The 21,731-nt window shown below is 37.7% G+C and overlaps 1 protein-coding gene across 12 annotated transcripts in view; it reads right to left on the bottom strand.

The window, feature by feature from the left end:
- The window catches only part of TBC1D1 (TBC1 domain family member 1), a 101,014-nt gene that overhangs the window by 34,330 nt on the left and 44,953 nt on the right, over positions 1-21,731 (bottom strand). For 9 of the 12 annotated variants that reach the window (XM_064710265.1, XM_064710264.1, XM_064710262.1 and 6 more), the window contains 10 exons: positions 17,780-18,313; positions 14,662-14,751; positions 13,554-13,658; positions 12,809-12,941; positions 11,311-11,402; positions 9,598-9,708; positions 5,389-5,517; positions 4,235-4,321; positions 2,858-3,147; positions 1,702-1,830 (listed from right to left, as the gene is read on the bottom strand). In XM_064710265.1, coding sequence (XP_064566335.1) covers positions 1,702-1,830; positions 2,858-3,147; positions 4,235-4,321; positions 5,389-5,517; positions 9,598-9,708; positions 11,311-11,402; positions 12,809-12,941; positions 13,554-13,658; positions 14,662-14,751; positions 17,780-18,313 — 1,700 coding nt within the window. The remainder of the gene's footprint in view (positions 1-1,701; positions 1,831-2,857; positions 3,148-4,234; positions 4,322-5,388; positions 5,518-9,597; positions 9,709-11,310; positions 11,403-12,808; positions 12,942-13,553; positions 13,659-14,661; positions 14,752-17,779; positions 18,314-21,731) is intronic. The other 3 variants (XM_064710267.1, XM_064710269.1, XM_064710270.1) reach the window with 3 other exon arrangements.

The following is a 21,731-nucleotide window of genomic DNA, read 5'->3' as shown; positions in this document are numbered from 1 at the left end:
TTTAAATAACAAGTCTGAAACATACTCAGAAGAAGGTCAATAGAATGAAGTTAGAACAACTCAGATAATGAAAAGTTTTTTTGCATGGAGTGAAAATATAGAAAATTACTTGGCTGATGATATTAGAAGACCTTTTCTGAGACAAGTACACAAAATCACGAGTAGGAGAATTTAGTCCTGAAAGAGTAAGTTCAAGAAAGAATTGTTTCTAATAAACCATAATGTTCTATTTGGATGGCATTTAGCACTGTTTCCTGAAGATGTGAATGGAATGATGGGGGAGGGCAGAATACTCTGGGATGATCACTAGCATGAAGTGAAGCAGGTTCTTTATTAGCTGGTATTGAGATAACCCTCCAAACAGGGCTCACTTACATTGTAAATCCATTACAATTACATGGTAATTTCACTTACAGAACTGGGACGCTTGACTGTATTGATTTAAACTTATTAACCCATTTGCCATCCCTATCAATTTCCATTTTTCAGTGTTGCTGCTTCGATGTTCAGTATGGCATATCCTTAAGAGACAGGGAAAGGAAAGGAGAAGTTGCAACTGTATATACAGAATCATCACCAAATCACTTGGGAAAAAATGCTTTGAGAATTTAACCTTCAGGACTCAAGTAAGTCTTATTAAATTGAAGAGTGAACAGGATTCTGCAGGCTCGCATTTCCTGCCTTGAGATATGTCATACTTCTGAGGTAAAGCTGAATTAAGAGATTCTAGTTAGTACTCAGCAAGTGCAACTGAAGAAATTGGTGAAGCAGCATCCTCAGTTGAGTATTTTCCTAGGTTTAGAAAAATCAGCACCTTGGGGAAACAGGAAACTTTCACACAAGAGAACAAAACCAAAAAATAAACAGCAACAGCAATAAAAATTTCTTGCCAACGGCCAGTGACTGTTGACAGTGCTTCTGAGGACATTTGTTCTCATTAGCCTTTTGAGCTGAAATAAGCAGTTTTAGCTCAAGAGGTTAAGAAAGAGTTTCACAGTTTATGATTTTTAGGGAGCCACTCAGTTTCAGGTTCTCAGGGAAACAAGTGTTAATGTCCTTTTCTTCAATGCTCTCTCTCTATATTTTAATTCTAAGCAAGAAGGCATGGAAAAGCATAACTTGATACTGCTGCAAGTAACCAAGACAAATGATGGGTTGATGAGTTGGGTTTTTGTTTGTTCTTGGGGTTTTGTGAGGATGGTGGTGGGGTTGTATGTGGTGGGTTTTTTCCTATCAGCTCTCCATATTCCTGATGTTTCTTGCCCCATGTAACTACTTGGTCAACTAGCCTTTGATGTCAGGCACAAAAGAACAGTAGTATGTTTTTGTGTTACCATGAACAAAGGAGAGAACCAAATGCTTCAAGAAGGACAGACAAAGTGAGCTCTCAGGTTCCTGGCAACTTATCCCTCACACAGTTTAAGGAGTGCTGCTGTCTGCTGCATAACAACAAATTGCTTTGGAACAACTGGTTCTAAAGAAAGAGCCAGTGCCTGAAAGAATTTGATTGATTAAAACAACCAATTATGTAAACACCAGCTTTACATTCAGTGGAGGAGCAGTTAAAGAGCTCCCTCTCCCATAAAAATATGCCACCTTTGGTCTATACTAAATTGTTTTAATTATTTCTGCTACAGAGTTTCATATTTACGACCTAGGAAAACAAACCCTACCCCAAACTATTTGCAGGTACTAGCTCACCTTTTTTGTGCAAAATGGCCACTTGGTTCTCCACTTGAATTATGCCTTAGATATTTTAGAAAGTTGGGTGAAGAGGCCGAGGGATTAAGACGAGCTAGAGTAGGAGAACGTGCAAGTTGACCAGAAGAACTTTTAGATTTGCCGACAGATTCGTTCACACCATATAGTGCGGATTCCAACCAGAGCGATGGAGTTGAGGTAGCACAGAGAACAACACAGAAAGAAAGGAAAGGAGGGAAAAAAAAATGAAATCCCTTCTCTAATCTTTGAAATAGAGCTGGCATATGTAAATGAGACATTTCCTGTGCTTTTCATAGTTAATGCAGCAACTGTAAGAAAATGAACTTTTTTTAACCCAATCAGCAAAGTCCCAAATTCCCATTTACAGGCTTCAGCAAGGCATTTCAGAATATAACTTACCAAAAAATGGCACTAACACCCCCATTTCTTTTTCCGTATATACGCTTCTCCTTGATTTCAATGAGAAAGTCAGGCATATGATCAAGAGTTACAATGAATGAAAAGTGAAATACAGAAGTATTTCAACAGTAATTGGAAAAAGCCAGATAGAAGGGAGGGAGAAAACTGTCATAAAGTTAAGAGGGGACTGGAGATGCAGAGGCAGGCCTTTAAAGGAGGACAGCTTGAAGAATATTCATATTAAAGCAAGTAGTAGTTTGTTTTTGTCAGTAAAATCTAGATGGGCTCATTGAAAAGCTAGACAGGAGCCCCACCTCTATCAATAACTAGGCACTTTAAGTTACTTTCATGTGCTATTTCAAAGCTACATATGAAAACACCAACTAGTAAGGTTTTCAGGATCACAGAGGCTACTGGATTTTTCTCTGTAAACAGAAAACAAGAAGTAGCATTTATTTATACTGCTCACAGATCAAAACAACAAAAATGATTGCACGGACAAATATAACTGAATCAAGTAGTTTGTGACATATACTGTGGAACTACACATCTCATGTCTTCTTTACCCTGTGAAGGACAGAGGGCTAAAGGTGCTTTTAAAAAGAATACCTACAAACCTCCAAGGAGTGACACACTGCATCTCTTATCCGTTAAGAGGACATACCTGGTATGCAATTATCATCCCCAAATATGCCCTCAACAAACAAAATCATAGCCTGCTTTTAATAAGGCTTACTTTCTTTTGTGAGGAGTCTCTGTGCTCACTGAGTGATACCTCATAAGTTTTCTCTGAGGAACAGATGGTGATGATTCGACAGGCCCCAGAGACTCCTGGCTCTCTGTTGGTAAATGACTGAGTGTGTTTGCTCGCCTCCGAAAGCTCTGCTGGGGCAATGGAGCAGACTGCTCCAGAGAGAAATCCTCTGTGCTGCTGCAGAGATCATCCAGTGATCCACTGGTCTTGACAGCATTTTCTGCAGGAAGTGTAGGAAGTCTGTCTTTCTCCTTTTCACACAATGGTGGCTCCTAGCAGTGCAAGAAATAAGGTTATCAATATGTGGGTTTAGAATTTATCTTTGAGATTGCAGTACTGTGTCATTATTCACATCCCACAGACATCTGCTTCAAACACACACATTTTTATCAAGCTAGGTCAAAGAAAGACGTTTGATGTTTTATGTCCTTGTTATTCATCACTTAGGCCAACAAAGCAGAGCTTTTATTTTGCAGAGAAAATGTTGAGTAATTTTGAGAGTAATTGTATTTTATACTATGTAGACAACTCAAAAGAAATAGGGTCAGGACAAAATGATGACATTTGGCTAACAGTGAAAAGGGTGGCGTTGCAGAATGCTGTATCTTTAGCAACCCAATCTAACCATATAATATTCCTCTTGTCTACCTACAGATTCACACAAAGAATTTAAGCCTATGACTAGGTGCCTGTTTCAATCCCAAGCCATGCATTTTCTTTATTCCTCATCTGGTATGTTTCCTGCAGAATCAGCCATTCTTTCAAAAACATAAGCAGAAAGAGCAGACTCTTGTTTACACGGCGTCAGGAGTCTGCAGGTGAGCAGGCATTTACAGCAGAATCAATAGCTGTATATCTAAGCATGCAGAGCGCTATGCTGCCTCCAGGAAGACTGGCTCCTTCCCTGCTGTTTGTTTGCATTGTTTTATATAGACTAAAAGTTTTCTAGCCACACAAACAGGGAAATTACTCTACCTTCTGTCTTAGTTTTAAGTTTCTTTTAATACAGTCCTGCATTCATGGTCTGAACTTTCAGGACTAAAACCAGTCATATTAGGATCAGCAGCATGGTCATTATAGCACTTGTTTTGCTGCACACTGTTGTAAAATTCAGATGATGTTATATAATGTTTTATTTCACATATACTCACATATTCATACAAAATATATGTTATATACAGTACAAGGCATTTCTAATTCAATAGCACTTCTCTGGTTTATAACACAGGGAATAGAATGAAAAGCTTGAAAGCAAGTTCAAACATTTCGCATCTGACCATATTTCATACTTGCTTAGTTGTTTCAGGGAATATTTTTTGAAGTGTGTAAATATGTACAATTATCCCAGGCTTTACTTACTTTATTTGTGCTGCTTAAGGTACTTGACATAGAGGTGTCCAAATCCACAGAACCAGACCTGTCCAGTGGACCTCTGGCTTTACTGCCCTGTAGCAAAAAAGCAGATCAGCAGTTAAGATTATGATATATAGGGCACACCAAAGAGATTTGGGTAGCACAGTTGAGATCTGTAATTTTCACAGATAGTATCAAATTTGATTTCCTGAAATACCTAAAAATACCCTTTTTCCCTATGGGAAACAGAAGCATCATTCAGGATAGTCTCTGTCAATCTGAAGGATCCTGTAGAATTAAGGAATTCTCATGGGGATTGATGTGCTTTCCATGATATGTACATAATCATATATTTCACATGTACTAGAACTACTGTTAAAGTACCTTCTGTATTAAGTACTTACCAAGATACAGAAAAATTAAAAGGACGTCTTTTACAAAGGACTAAACCCATGTAAATTTAATACACAGGAAAACATAATTTCTGGTATTATCATTCAGCATCTACAAATCAGAAAGCATAAATATTTCCGTAGAATCTGTGAACAATATTTTTATATAATTTAAGTAACGTTGTTGTGTAACTAAGAAAAGTATCTGATGAATTCTGATGTGCTAACACAATTATGGAACTTGTATCTTCCTAACCTTAAATCATATAATTTTTTAATGTTCTGAAGTTAAAGCTCATGTTCTCTTTGAAGTTTTATTGCAGGTAAAATATAAAATGTTGTCATTACTCATAACAGTGACTCTCTCTCTAGTTCAGCCAAAACTTCTGGCTCCAGATCTGATCAAAATCAGGAGTTTCCATCAAAACAGCAACGGCAGTGAAAATGCAACCAGTGTACAGCTATGCTTACATAGGCAGCTTATACCAGGTCAGGACAAACTGAAAAAAACTAGAACAGTACTACAGCTAATATAACAACACTAACACTATATTTCATATCCTGAGCACAGCTGCAGTAGGATTTTATAGGGGTGAATTCTAGAAATGCTGTCTGGGAAGTAACAAGAGGAGATACTCAAATATTCTTGTCACTGTGACATTAATAACCTTTGGGCTAAGGCCTGGAATGCTAACAAATATGACTTTTCTATCAAATAAACAAAGCAATGACATTATGTTCAAAGACAATAAACATGAAGATACTTACACGTGATAAAATACTTTCAAAAGATTCTGTAAGAGACCTTTTTGCTTTGTTCTTTAACATGTCTAATCTGAATCTCGAAGCACTGCTGGACACTTCATTTACAGCATTCTCAGCAGGAGGTTGTGAAGCCTGCAAGTGTTTAGAAACAGAAATGCAAAATACTCAACAGCATGGAGAAAATCTCAGTGAATGGTCTGAAGACTTCTATAACCTGTATCAATAGTTTTTCCTGGTGTCCTCACCTTGTCATGCATTTTTCTCTAGTGATACTTGTACTGAAGTTTAACAAACTATCCTAAAATAAGGACAGGAAATCTCTTAAAGGAAACATGTTGAGTGAACTACCATGCTTCAGAAGAATTGCCATTTTAATACAGATTAACAGCTCTACTGACAAATTTTCATTTATGCCAATGCAGAATTGTAAAAATTCTAAATGTTTAAGTGTGACAGATTCGAGATTTCTCATGGATTGCCTTTTCTTTAACCAAGAAATGACTCAATATCTCATCATTAACAGAAACTCTCAACATTCTCCATTATAGCCCATTTTTAGTGCTGGTGAATACTAATGCAGTGAACATAAAAACAATACTGTGATACAAATATTACCATCCAAACCCAATATCTGCAGAAGAAACCAGAGCTCAGTTTTCAGTGCTGTTTTGGGGGGTTCTTCTTGAAGCTGACAGGCACCACAGCCCTCTTTACTTGTCCCTAAATTCAGAGACCTGAATGCTTGATCCGTACAATTAGTACTGGGCAGGTGAATGACATATAACCATCACCAAATTGTCCTGCCTAGATGTAATTTTAAAACATCCTATTTCCAGTATGACAACTTTACAGGCCCCTGTATTTTCTTTTTACTTTCTGTCCTGGTTATGCCAGGCCAAGGTTAATTTTTGTAGTAATTGGGAAGGGGCATGGCCAGGACCTGAAGGATATTTTATACCATCTGTCATTGCTGGAGGGAGGGGGAAAAGGTCTCTCTTCAGAGAGAAGGGGCTCCTTCCAGTCAAAAAAATGTGTCAGGAGGGAGCCTTCCAGTACTGTCTATTACTGGGGGATGGATTCTGTGTGAATAATTTCTTTTCTTGTACCCTCTGTGACTAGTATTGTTGCTATTACTGGTCATTTTCTTACCTCATTGATGTTTCCAGTAAATTGTTCTTATCTCAGCCTGTGATCTTTGCCTTCTGTGCCTCCAACTGTCCTCTCCATCCCACCACAGTAGGTGCCTGGCTTGGAGGGTCTTGGTGGGGGCACTGAATGGAGAGTACCATTCCTAAACTACTATAGCTTCCCTCATTTTATTCTCCAAGAGTAAATCAGATGCTGCTTGCTATTACATTCTTATGAAAAGACATTTATTTCCAAATGTTTTTGTTAAACAAGATCCATGTACTAGTATCACATTTAATCTTTTTTCTCCACTCATTTAAATATATTTTTTTAAAAAGGCAATGAAAAGCATGAAAGTGAATATGCAGAACAGAAGGGAACAGGGATATCAGGGTGTGATGGGTTAATGATTGCTGAGATAAATAACAGTATGTCTTCAAAGTTATCTGCTATTACACAGGCCTGGAGATAAATTATCAGAGTAAATATAAAATGTTATGCTGAGACAAAGGATAGTTTATGGGGAAGTCAGTTCTCTTAGAACACTGGCATCTTTGCAAGTGTCATATTAACCAATTTGTTTTCAGGAACTGAGCAAACAAATTGCAGCAGGCCTTAGATATTTTCAAATCATTGAAGACATACTTCAGTACTTCATACCTCATACCTAAAGATCTTATCTCGCTTTGTATATCCCTATTTCCAAGCTGTTTGTGACTGACCATCAGCTAACATTACAGCAAACAATGGTATTTTAGGTATGATGACAGAGGACCTCAGGCAATGTTTCTTCCTCTTATCCTACAACTGAAATGCTTTTTTCTTAAAAGCATATTTCTGGTGAGATGCCCAATACAATAAATCAAAGAGTGAAATATGCAATTTTCCTTCTGTTTACTCAGGAAGGTCAATAATTACTTAGTAAGCTATAAAAGGAGAAGAGATTAACAAAGTGAAAATACAGTAAAGCATGATTTGCTTCTACTTTCCTAATTTCTTCACAGGTCTAATAACTGTCCATGTATTTATTTCCTAGTTTATATCACAAATGGCTGACAGCAATCATCACAGTGGAATTATCAACCAACAGTAGAGGGACAGTCAAGACTTTTAAAAGGGTCTAAATAATTGGAACTGAAAGTTTCCAGCGAGTGGATGGAATCCTTTTTTAAATACTAACCTCCTTGAGTTGTCTCAAGGTAGCTACTCACAAACCAAGGCACCCAAAACCACTAATCCCTTTGGAAAAACCTTAACTGTGCTGTATAAATAGCCAGTTAAACAGCACTGGCTATTTTATTCTCTGATAGAGAATAAAAGGTAGCTCATCTCTTTGGACACGGATAAGAGTCTCTGCTGCTGTTTCTGCAGCAATCCTCATCATCTTAAGGCCACTTCAAATGGTTGTTTGCACACAAGTCAAACTTTCAGTCCTGAGTAAATGTAATAGGCTTTATGACCAAATCCAATGTGTTGTCATTACACTGACTCAACACTAACAGCAAGATGGCACATGTCACAGATCAGGTGGCAGCAATCACAAATTCATTATACATTCTCTCACATATATTGAATTTTCTTTGCAAAGAGAATCAATAAACAATTTAGTAGTCTGTCTTGTTTGCACCCCTGTCTCCTAGGCCTGAAATCAGACTGTACCAGGGACCCTCTGTGAAAAATGCATGTATTCTATGATTGGCTTTTCGCAAATATTAAAATGAATATTATATGTGTTGTGTTAGAAAGTAATGCTGTATTAATTCTCTTAAGTACTGTGTTAAATAGTTTTAGGCTATAAAAATTGTTAAAATAGAAACTATGCTATGTAAGATGCTTTGTTTAACAAGAAGGGCTTGCAGCGAGATAGCAGCCACAGGACACCTAGATCTTTCGGAGAAAGGGAATTTATTGCCTTCTTATCAGAAGAAATTAACTTCTTCCCGCCTTGGAGGCGCTGTTAGGATTAGAGGGAAGAAGCTGACACTGACCAGACAGAATCCTGTGTTTGAATGGAATTTATGCATCATGTATGAGGTGTATGAATATGCAACAGGCTATTGTTCTTAAGGGTTAATCCTTTGTTAACGGGTGTCCTTTTTTCGGGCTCGTGCTGCCCAGAAAAGGTACCCAGACGTCCGTAACTCTTTGTTTTTATTGCCTCATATTGTCTTAATTCAATTTGTCCAAATTGTTATTACTCTAATTGTGTTACTATTTTTATAAATATTTTATTACTATTAAACTTCTAAAATTTTAAAAACAAGTGATTGGTGTTTTCCACACCCTCAAAATTTGAGATATCTGTTTTGGTACATGACAACAGTTTATGAAGCATAAGCAAACCCAGTATTCACCACTGCTTACACACTGAAGTTTCAAATTGCAAGTGATGCAAATTTGCCTTTGGAAAGATATAAAAATTGAACAGAAAAATTTTTTCCTGGCTTCTTGTGGAAACCCAGGGCACTGGGAATATTTCTCTGTCTGCTCTTGGGTGCCCTGACCCCCAGGGGAGCACTGACTTTGACCCTCATTCATGGAGAAAGTTTCCTAGACTTCAAGATAGACTACAATCCACAAAAATGTGAAATAGATTATAGAGAGTAGTGTAAGTGTATCACTTGGTGAGAAATTTAGGTTTTGGGATTTTTAGTATGTTGTGGATGGAAGCAAGATGGAGGGCACAGGGTGTCATCCTCGGTTTCTTCTTCATGCTGCTTCTTCCTTCTTCCTCATGGGTTTGGGTGGCATTTTGTAACTGGGCAGAAAAGTCTGCACTGGGGGCTCTGTGGGATCAGTTATTGGGTTAAAAGGGAAAATAATCTAGGTGTCCTTTCTTAATTGGATAGTTTAACCATAAAAGACCTTGTAACAAGAGACTGTTGGCCATTTTATGCCTTCTAGTGAAAAGCTGCTGAACTCACAGTTGTGAGACTGTTTTACTGATAAGAGATAATCAACACCTGAGTCTGAACATGAACTAACAACTGTCTCAAGTGCCCTCAATCCACACCCAGAGAAACAAACGACTGGTACCCCCACAGCTTCTCCTTACATGAACTAAAATTGAATGATTAAACTTACCTGTTTTGCTTCTCCAATATGAACATGGTCCTTCTGTTTTTCTTCATACATGTTTCTCAAAAGAGAGATAACCAGCTCATTCTCTTTTTGTTCATTTCGTGGTCTTAATTTCTGTAATTGAGAACACCACAAGCACAGTAATTATACATTTGTGTAACAGTTTGCAAATGTTTACACTTTTCATCTGTCACTGTAATAAATCATGAATGTAGGAACAAATTCAGTCTGTTAATGCTACTGCTCCAGTCCACCAGAGGACACCAGTGTCCCAGACAAAGTACTAATACAGCCACAAAAACGCTTGACCTCACTTCATACACAACAGAATTTACACCGAAGACAGAAGACAACTGTACAGATATTGAACGGCCACAAGCAAATAAAGGCTTTAAAAATATTTTTACCAATTTTCTTTTGATATAAAGAAAACTGAATCACTGTAGTTCTGAGTTTGTAGCACACATGGAGCACTGTCCTAGAGATAGGATTCACAACACTTCTAGAAATCCTTCACATTGGACATTTAGTTTTTGGGAAATGACATAGGTCTTTTTTAAATTAGTGCACAAGGTGAACCTATTTATCTATGCTGCATTTTATTTCAATCTCAATTATTGTAAGAGAAGATTTTAAAACAATTTATTAAAGAATTTAATCCCAGAAACTTAACTTTAGAAAAACATATGCTGCCTTAAGCTTGTTGATATAATGCAGAGGATACAGTATGAATCAATGCCAAGGTAGCACATTAGAGTAATAAAAGTACCACAGGAAGACAGTTACCTAAAAATGTGAATCATGGTAACAACACATGGATCTGCAAGAACGCAACATTCAAGACTGTCCAACTGAAAAAGTTAGCTGAGAAAGATGGGCAGGAGATTTCTACTTTACCCTTGGTTTTGCCAAGTTAATGGTTTGCAGACCCTCACCAGAAGCAATTAACAGTTTCCTGTGACTACTGGAAAGAAGCTTTAGACTGTGTGCAGAACACTAAAAGGCAACAGTGCTGCTAGCTGCCCTATGCTAAGAAATTACTCATCTTATGGAATTGGTTCCACAGAGTAACTTCCAAATTTGGTACTGAGTGATAAACTGCCACGTGGAAACACACAAAGAGACTGAAATGACTCAGGAGAGGAAGGAAACATTAATTTTTAAAAAGTCTGACATTTCTTAATCTTCAACAGTGTTTCAATCCCAGTGACATTTCCTACAATCCACATCATCTATTTTAAATCCAGGTATGCTTTCCTCTGTTCTAAAATAGATTTAATTAAGAAGATAGAAAGTTTAACTTCTTTAGTTAGTTTGACAAGAATTAAGATCTAGGATAAACTTTAGGCAAGAAATTTTTTCATCTAGGAATATTACAGAAATTTGTTTTGGTCCAAGTAACAGTTTCAATGTCCTCACAGTACATGTTATTGCCTTCACCCATAAAAAATGTGTTCAGTTTTACTCAATGAGAAGGCAACAGCTCCATGGAAAGCAAGGAGTATTAGGGGAAGAAAAATTAGTAAAACAGTAATTTACATCAAAAACTAAGTTTTTAACAGCTCTAAAAAAACCAACTAAAATTAAAGCACAAGCTGGCTGTCTGTTACGTAAAAAAATGAATGATTCACAAAAAATGAAAATGACTTCTGTGTTTTACACAGATGTTAGCAAAATCATCAGCTGCTTTAAAATCTTGTAGGAAACAAAGCTTACCTGAACCTCTTCAAAAACAGAGGCCTGTTCCTGGTTATTTAGTGTGGTTAGATGCTTTTGTAGTTCCAGTTTAGTCTTAGAAGAGGGCAACCCTACCAAGAGGAACAAAAATGAACAAATTAGAGGGTCAAATTTTTCAGAATTAATCAATCACATAAATCTGCTGACAATTTAAGCCAAAGCTTTCAATTATTTGAGCTGGCCCATTCCATGACTTCATAAGAGGGCATTAGAAAGAACTCTAGGTTAATTTAAAGCTACTACTAAACTCATGCCTTTAAAATGAGGGACATGAACTCTGCAATGAGGAGATTTATTGAGCACAGACCAGGATTATACTCTTAGCTGAAGACTCCATTATGAGACAAGATAAAATAAACCCACAATCTACTGCATTTTAGCAGACTGTTTTGTTGATGTTTAGTGCAGTGCTGCTTGGATACTGTTTATGGTAAAACAGAATTCCCTTTCATTTTCTCTAATTTCTATGTTTTGGGCCCTTCTGAAAACAAGTAAATTTATTGCTTGTTAGTGAAGGTCTTACTGTGCCTTTTGATGAAAACATTTATTGACAGTCTAAAGCAGACTACCCTTTCATTCAGATTATTTTTTCTGTTCTCTTCCTGGATTACATTTTTTTCCTCTGTTTTCTGCGGAAAAACAGCAAACCATCAACAGTATTGTGCACTTCAGTTTCTGATCATGGAATATCTCATCAGAAGCAGATGATACGATTAACAGGATGGCACAATTGAAGGCATTAAGGGACATTGGCCTTTAAAAAGCTTCCCAAAAATCACAGCTAGCTGAAAGAGAGTGAAAGCAGTTTTGGAAGTTGTCCAGTTTCATCAAATTCATCAAATTAGGCAGGTTTTAGTCCAACAAGTCACTGCCACGTGATCTGACAAGCTGCTGTTGCCCTCTATTCACCCCAAGCATCACTTAAATGAACAAAATCTAACAGTAAAATTTGCTGAAACATAAAGAGATTTTTTATGACTTGAACATCTGTTCTGGGTAACAACTACAATTCTAATTTCTGCATTTTCATGAAGGAGCAGACAAACACAGATATTAAAAGCATACTGTCCAGCTCCTGCTTAGTGATAGCATAATCCCAGAATCTAAGTGTACTCAATAGGACAGCAGGTCATAGCTATTGCCACTTCTACCCATCAGAGGTTCCTTATCTACAGGCTTCTGCATTTATAGGGCTAATAGAGCCAAACAAGCTGCAACTTGCTAATGTTTACACTTGGAAACAGATTTTAAAAGTTCAACTAAAACACAATAAAGGAGCTTACCTCTTGTGAGAAAATTCTTCTTACTTTACAGAAAACCTGATACCACAGCCTTCTAAATAAAAGTACCTGGCTCTCAACTTTAATCCCCAAATCCCAAGCTCTTTTTAAGCACTAATTTCCTTAGGATTTTACATACTGTCCCCCAGTGAAACTGCCACAAAAAATATTCAACCAGAAAATTCTTTAAATCTCACCTTCTATCTTTTCGCAGAGTTTATGCAAATTTTGCATAGGACACCCTTCACAGAGCTGGGGCTGTGCCTTGGAATTCTGTTGCACAGCAGCCACAGTGAAAGCCTGTTTCAATGTCATCATGATTTCATCAACCTGAAAAGAACAGCATTAAGAAGAACAGAATTTCACTCTTCCACTGTTTTCCTTAACACAAACACAACAGTCTTTTAGAATAATACTGCCCCTTGCTTGGGAATGTGCTTATGACTAAAAACCCAAGCTGTTCATATGTTGGTTCTGTGCACAAACACATAAGCACAATAAAACTCATCATGAACTCATGTCTCTTCCAGACCACACAATTTTATTACTGTGGTCTAATGAAAGATCCTACCCTCTATCTCAAACCCCTTTCTTGTCTATGCTCAAAAAGCTTACTGCAGTTGTGATGCACTGGTCTTACTTAGAGTACAGGAGTGCAGTCCTGACTTTCAGAACAGGTGCCCTAAGAGAAAACTCTCCCCAAAAAAGAAGCATAAGGTCTAACTTAGTTTGTGAAATGAAGATTTAGTGGATTTTAAAGAGGATTTTAACTTCTGCCCTCAAAACAAACGAAAAGGTCTCTTGCAGACAGCTATATTAGTTACATTTTTGTATTTCTGAGTGGAATAAGATTTGATGACATTCAGCAAAATACAGAGCATAGAGCAATAGAAGACATTTAGGGTCTAATATTCTATTTGGCTATTCTTTTCTTTCACTTACCAGTGCTTCATCTGTACACTGAAACACATAGCAAACAAAGTGGAAGCCTCCATTTTCTGAAGACTCTCTGCAGATGAACCCAAAGTGGTCCACATGTCTAATTCCCTAGGAAAGAAACAACAGCAATGAAACAGTCATACCTACTTTCAATGTTTTGTATCTGTATTACTTTCAGGAAGAAAAGAACAAAATAGCATTACATATAGGTCACTTATCTCTGTTAGAGCTACATTAAAGACATCTGGCCATTAAAATTCTGTCCTGTTATAGAACCTAATACTTCATGAATCTTTAATTTCAATTAAGTCAGACACTGTTTTATTTTTCATTTTGTTTTTTATGGATGAATTATAAAAGACCCATACCGCAGACCCAGAGATTAATAAATTCTATTAAAAATGTACTTTACTCTGAAATTTTCAGAATATGTGCCTGCACGTTTAGTGATGGAAGCTGCAATCATCAAATTAAAAAACAAATTAATTTATGGAAAACAAAACCTACAAAAGAAACCAAAAAAATCTCAGGCAGAAGGACAGAGAAGCAAACCCTGTGGCAAAAAGAACAGGGATTAGGAGCAAGTGAGGAGTCTCTGACACATACCTGCCCACAATGCATGACATATACCACCTCTGCATTGCAGAGGACTGTCCTCATTTAAAAGCATGTAACGTATATTCTTGAAAAGAACATATTTTTAAAGTATTTTTCAGATAACTCTTCCATATAATTTTTCTCCTTTCATTCTCACTTCTTGAAAAATATGGCTCAGAGATCCCAAGACTTGCACAACTGTGAATCATGCTCACTGCAATCTCAAACAAGAGTGTGCTCCTGACCAGTGTGTTCCTTCTAGCTAATATTATTCATCCACTGCACACAGGAGTGAGTCTTCATCTCAGGAATCACAATGCAATGTGAATCACAATGAAAGAAGAATAATGGTCTTATAAAATATTGATTAATTAGCAGCTTTTCAATAGCAATCACTGAAATTGCTGTTGAGAGAATCCATGCGGAGTGCAAGGAGAGAGGATTACATGAGCATTCACAAGTAGAGAATATTTAAACAACAAAAAAAGACAAAAAGAATACACTACAATCTTACCTGAGAACAAAAGGATATTTCTTTAAAGCTTTTCTCAATCGCAACTTTTTTTGTGTCAGGACTGATAAGGTAAACTTCAGACTGGCCAATCTAAAAAGAGCAAAATAAATTGCAAGATGCTAAAAAGTAACATTACACTTCTTTTTGTCCCACTGTAAAATGTTTCCTGAATACAGATCCCAATTTTTTTCTACCTGTATATTTATATCAATTAGCATATTACTACCAGAAAGAATACTGAAACAACACTGATTTGGCATTGAGAGCTCTGCACATTACGGCACTGAGGTTTAATGAGACAATAAAATAATGTTTAAACAGATGACAGCAATATTGTATCACAAGTAACCTGCTTGGCACTGAGAGAAATACACTCACACTCCCTTTTCCTATTTTCTGCAGTCTTGGAATGTACCACAGTCACAGAAGCTACTTAATGAGACTGCTTTAAAATTTAAAGCCAAGCATGTACTTCTTCCTGTAGTCTACCTAATAATTTTTGTGAGCTTTCTTTATTTATTTATGGCACTTAACTCAAAAACTATACAAATGAATTTACTGGAGTATATTTTCTAATGTAATTTAATCTGTAGGCCATTAGTACAATCAAAAGATGACGCTAAGTATTGATGGCAAAGGGCATTTTTATGGTGCTACTGTTTTCATTTTTTCAGCTTCTGGCAACATCTTTGTAAGATAGTAACAGAAAAAATTAAATTCCTCATATTTTATAGCATGTCAGAGAATGCTAAAAACAATTCTCAGATTTTATGAAGGCAGGCAGAATTTGGATCCACTCATGAGTATGACTTGGAGAAACGTGCCTCAATCAAATCAAAGTACCAAATCCCAAAAGAAGCACACAAAACCATCAGCAGCACCAATGTAACTGTACTTTCTTAAGAAATGGGAAGGGACAAATCTCATGTGTGAATAGATTGGGTCAGATGTGCCACCTCTGTATGTCTAAAAATGGCCCTGTGCATTCCTTCTACCTCTTCTTTCACTTCAACCAGTCACAATGGTTCTCCCCAGATGCCTGCTGGTTTCCTTACATAGTCCCTGGGGCTGATCTTGCATCTGTTCATGGGGTTATTCCTCCCAACACCTACTCAGCAGCCTCCTGATTGCTGCTGTCTTCCCCTCCCTGCAGCAAGAGGCTCCTTCTCATTGCTCAGTTTTCACATAATTCTTTCACATTTGGCCCTTGGGCAGTAGTGATCATTTGAAGCCAACTGAACAAGAGGAAAAAATTCAAACCAATTAATCTCCTCCGCCTCACCCTCAATATGCACAGCCAGGAGAAAAACCTAAAAATACCCCCTCCTCAAATCCTAAGAAACTGGCTAGGAAAGCAGTTCTTCAGGAAGAAGACATGAAAATCAGGACTGTTTGAATCAAGTGAGGAGAGCTGCCAGATAATTAATCAGAGTATTTTTCACAGCTCATGCATCAACCAACCTTTGCTTCAATCCTGGGCAAAATCTAACTAAATAAATGAGAATATACCAACCATTTTTTTCCTCTGGATACTAAGCTACTTGAAAGCACTCCGTATGTAGCCACACACAAACTGATGAGACCCAACCATGCTGCCTGCAGTCCCTGACTCAGAACCTGCTGAACACCAGGGAAAGGCAACCAACAAACTCAGCTCTGCCATCAGCTGCTGCCTGTGGATACTGAAGGCACAAACTAGAGTTACTTCACTTCCTTATATTCAGCTGAATTTAGACTGGCTGAATAGGAAAAGAATACAGCTGTGCATACTAAACAATATTTTCCCAGACAGAAAGGAGAGAAAGCAACCCAAGACACAAAGCCAGATCAGCAAACCCTCACAATTCTGAAATGTGGCTGCCAGCAGGTGACTGACATTATATTCAGATTGAAGCTGCAGCTGTCTTTGAGAACTGCTGCATCTATTTAATATAAATTAAAAATTCACTCACTGGAGTAAGAGGATCTGGACCTACCCAGCCCAACTATAATCTCTCTATTTCTAAAATATGTGCCATGAATCAATAATGGAGTAACGATTTATTTAAAATTAGGCATTATTATTACAAAGGGTACTGTATTTTCTATGTGAAATACATGCTCAGGGGAAGAAGGTGAACATGGATGGCTTTATTTTTACTAGGGAAGAAACATCTCTCCACCTTCTTGCACTCACTGTTTGATGTCAGCCTGCCACAACCAAACAGAAGCTTTAATTCAGGTAGAGCTGACTATGACATTTTCTGCATGCTACTTTTTACAGATATAACACGGTGGCAAGCCTCCTCAAGGATTCTCTTTCCCTGCTTTAAAAGCCCTGTAATTGCACACACTCTATTACTGGCCTTAAGAATGCCCAGCTCCAACAGCAGCTCATGGATCCAAGATGACCTTAGGAGAGTCAGTCTTTGCAGAATCAGCTCCAGGTTTGTATTATGAGCTCAGAAGACACAAGCTAAGTAAAATATAGCTTACCATCATGAGGATTGTAAGAGGAGCAAATACCACGTTCCTTACTTGCTTCTCAGTTCTTAGAAAAGAGTTTTGCTGCTCACCTATCAAGGCAAGGGCATTGCTAACCACACCAAAGCAGGGCAGGAGTGGAAACACGTGTGGAGTAGCATAGGAAGCTATTCCACTACTACTCCATCATTACAGAAACATGCTGGCAGCAGGAGCACCCTCATCAATTACACTGCTTATCATGGGACAAAGTCTACTAGCTCTCAGTCATGGTTTGGTCCTTCTGCTCTAGTTACAGATAATTCGCTCCCCTGGAAATTTATTTCTGCTGTTACTAGCTAGTGTAATTGCATTCTGCAATTGCACAACTACCTACTAACTTGCAGTAACTTTCTAAAAGCTTTCTTTAGCAGCCCAAGGTTTCAGGTAGTACTGTTTTAAACTATTTAATATAAACTTATTTAGAATATGTAAGCCAATTCTCACTAACAAGTAATGCTCTCCAGAGAAACAGGCAAGTTTAAGTTAAGCTTTGGTAATTGCAATTAAGTTATCAAAGAAGTAACTGCCATCTGTCAGAACATCTGCTTTGGTGTCTGCCACTCCAAACTCCAAGATGTGAAAAGGCCACCCGAAGCTGCAAATCTTGCTTTACCGTAAACAACATAGTCCGGTTTTCTGCAATGTCAGTTGGCTGCACAACACTGTGTCCATAGATGAGTTGACTTTTTAGGTTCAGTGAAATTGCATCTTCTTCAAAAGACCTGACAAAGCTGTTACTCCTAAGGCTTCCCTCTTGGAAATCCTTCTTAAAAGCAAGGGAACGAAGTCCAGGTTGAGAAAAAGATTTCCTAATTGGCCTTTTTTCCTCCTCTTCATTGACCAAGGGCTGGAACACAGACCGCAATTTGCTGCTGAAAGAGAAACCTCCAAAGTTATTGGCAGTTTCATGTTGCTGGGATGATGAGCTGAAATCTGAATTTTTTGTACAACTTGCACGATTGAATTTCTCAATGCATTCATCTATGAGTGCTGGAGGTGCATTTTTATGTGCTACTGTTACCCGTCCACAGAAGAGCACCTCAAACTTTTTGGTAAAAGGGTCTTCAACATCTGAGAGATTATTCTGAAACTCTTCTTGACGGGCAATTTTTCCAGCTTGTCGAATCGAGCTTATAATCTCAGGCACCTACAAGAGGGGGAAAAAATACACATTAGCATCTGGTATTTTATGACAAACAAATTGCAAAATCAAGAGGCTCCCTGTTGTGATTTTCCTGGAAGGATACTTTGATTTAGTTTCAAAAATAAAAGACGAGTTGAAGTGATCTTGCATTTATTAAAGAGACACATTACAGCAGTTAAACAGTGAGAAGAGGAATTTCTCATTTGTCTCCTTGCCAGGAGTTCATCATCATCAACACTTTGTCAAAAGAACTTTATCCCTTGCAATGCTCTTCTCATCTTCAGTAAAACTTTTGCCACTGAAGCAACCTTTATAATGTGACACATTCCAACCCAAAATGAAAGATAAAAGTACTTCAAAAAGCATACAAGGAGCCATGGACTAATTAATTAGTAAAGTTATTTATTCTGTTATTTTTCACTCCCTTCTCTTACTCAAACACTCATGTCATGTAGGTTAATGAGTCTCTTGCAAATTTGCTTTCCCCTTCATAATACCCTATTACATTGTTATGGCAGTTTGGTGGGGTTTTTTAAAATGTAAATAGCTGTATTTTTTAATAACTATATTCATTGTTTTACATGTTCATTTTTATTCTACTATCCTAGATGACACTTTTAAATATTATTACCTCACATACAGTATGACTTGCAGGGCCACTGTATGAGACAGCAGTCTGCTACAGATCACAGATGTTGTAATTAGAGCCCAAACTGCCATGTGACACATGAGGGACAGTAAACGGTCTCAGCTGCTGATATGGCAGTGATAGGCATATGCTCTCTGCTAAGCTGCTGCGAGGCCAATGCTTGGTTACATCACACTGCTTTGACTGACCCAGGAGATTAAGGTTCTTCTGCAGCCTGTGCTGCTCCTGCAGTAACGAAACGTGTGAAGCCACCATCTATGATTACAACTGCTAATTCTGCCAGTTTTATTTACCAAATTTACTTTGAGAAAAATCCATGCAAAGTGTGCTAATTTCCTGACAAAACAGATTTCCCCGGTCAAGCATCAACTGGAACTTGCTTTACTTACAAATTTTTGGTTGCAGATAGTACAGAAGGAAGTCCAGGAATGTCAGACTAAAATAGCAGCCCAGAAGAACCACCTCCCCTATGAGAAAAGGCATCTCTAAACCTAAAGAATATTTTGGAGACCTGGCCTCTGTTTTTTTTCAGACATTTTTATGGTTACCTATTGCTTAATCATAATGCAGTAATGTGCATAAACCAACTGAGGAAACCGCAAAGGACTTTGAGGGGAAAAAAATCTGAACCGTGAAAACTGAATGAATATTCAGCAATATTCTGAGGTCTCATAAAGACCTCAATTTTATTCCTTTTATAGACAAAGAAACAAAGATATGGATAGATAGGCAGGTAGGTAGGTAGATAGATAAAGAGAGAGAGAGATACATAGATATTCACATGCATATAGCTAGTGGATTTAAAACAGTAACACATTACAAAATAGGAACTCAGGAAGCATTACTTCACCCTTCAGCACAAGGCATGAGTCATTAGCTAATCTTTCAGCAAAGACAATAGGGAAGAATGGGCAAGAAAAGCAGGATCAGGAATTTTTAAGTCCATTCTCTGATATGTCACAAACCAGTCAGAAAGCCTTGGGCTCAGGCAGCTTTGTGCTGAACTTCATCCTATGCAAGAACAACACTGAGGGTATAACAAATCTTTAGTACCTTAAACAATATGCATTTGCTCTACAGTGAGTTTAAGGTCTACCTCAGTTTTATTTACTCAACACTCCTTCATAGAAACAATTCTGAGTGGCATAACATATCAGAATTACAGTAAAATGTAAAACTTCATTCATATTTGAAGCTGCAACTGCTTTAGCACTTTTTAATAAACATGTTTTACTCTTGTGGGAGTGTCAGGACTCACCAGCCATAGGCAATTTTGCTACTGAGCTGCCCAAGATACATGCAGAGACCAGCAATCCCACCTCCACTTTTGCTGAGGCTGCAGAGGCAGCAGCAAAGGACTGAGGCATATTCTGAACTGTGCTTACTTTGGTAAAGCCAGGAACATCAGCTCCCAAAAGAGGACCACTATCTCAACCACAGTTAAGCTTCCCCAGCTATACACACCTCAATGACTGTAAGGACAGTTTCCAGCAGCGCAGGTGCTGCAAGGGTTACTGCTAAGCTAAAGTCCTGACAAGGCATTAGGGATCCAGCACATCTATGCACTTACTGAATTTAACTTCTTCAATGTTTTTTATTAACAAACACCTTGAACATTGACAAAATAGCCATTCAACAATAGCTATATTTTATATACAGACAGTGCTTAGGGAAAGACACTACATCACACAGAAGGACTTTGCAGTAGTTAATAAACTTTGTGTCTGAGGAGACCAAGCAGGCCTCTTGATGAAAAATTAAGGGGAGTATTTATTTATTTATTTTCACACATGCTAGGGCTTGAATCATGTCATTGATAAGTAACAGCTGGCTTCCGTGCTACACTTACTAAAAAACACAGACTCTTCTGTTCTCACTTACAGACCTAAAAAAATTTTCAGCCTGCTAATAAAATTTTATTATTTATGATTAGGCAATTGATGTAGAAGCAGCAGAAGCAGCAGATCATCACCTCACTTTCCTGCGATACTTATGTATGTTAAACATTTATCTATTTTTATTAGTAAAGACAAGTTCCATGATGAATAAAAATACAAATCCAAAATACTTACTGCCCTGGAACTGCTCTTTGCCTAATCAAGATTTGTGCTCTTTTTATCTACCTGTACCACTCCAGACTTTTTATGCAAGTATGGAAAATGAACAATCCGCTTGCCCTCTGTATCCTCTGACACTGGCTCTCCAAGTGAACAGGCCTGGATGCTTAGTAAATAAACATGAAGTAAACAGTAGTTAAAAATAAATATAATTATTTCAGGTTATTAGAATAAAGATGTAGGCTTTATCTTGGCAAATGTTTATTAAGCACAGCTGGAACATTTCCAGATTAAGCAGCATGCCACTGGGTGATCAGTAACCACATCTCTTGCAAACCACCAAAAATTAATTAGGATGTAAACAGAATCAGGTTTTATGGCTCTTCAATTTATATCAAAAAGCAGCAAGGATGAAATTGCTCCTGAATTAAGTTAATGTTGCCTGGAGTCTTTTAAAGGCTGTGGGCTCTTTCTGAACACAAGAATTAGATACACAATATGTTTACGTAAGATATATTATATACACAAGGTATTTATATTTTTAGTTTAATTACAAAGGTAACTTAATTACAAGCTGGCATAGGTTGCCCAGAGTGACTGCAGAGTCTCCATCCTTGTGGATAAGCAAACTCTGACTGGACATGGGCTGAGCAGCCTGCTCTGGGTGACCCTGCTTTGAGCAGGGGGCTCAACTAGATGGCCTCCTGAGGGGCCT

The sequence above is a fragment of the Zonotrichia leucophrys genome, chromosome 4, assembly GCF_028769735.1.
Source record: "Zonotrichia leucophrys gambelii isolate GWCS_2022_RI chromosome 4, RI_Zleu_2.0, whole genome shotgun sequence".
Lineage (NCBI taxonomy): Eukaryota > Metazoa > Chordata > Aves > Passeriformes > Passerellidae > Zonotrichia > Zonotrichia leucophrys.
The sequence above is the reverse complement of the archived record's forward strand: the minus strand, read 5'-3'. Positions and strand labels throughout refer to the sequence as shown.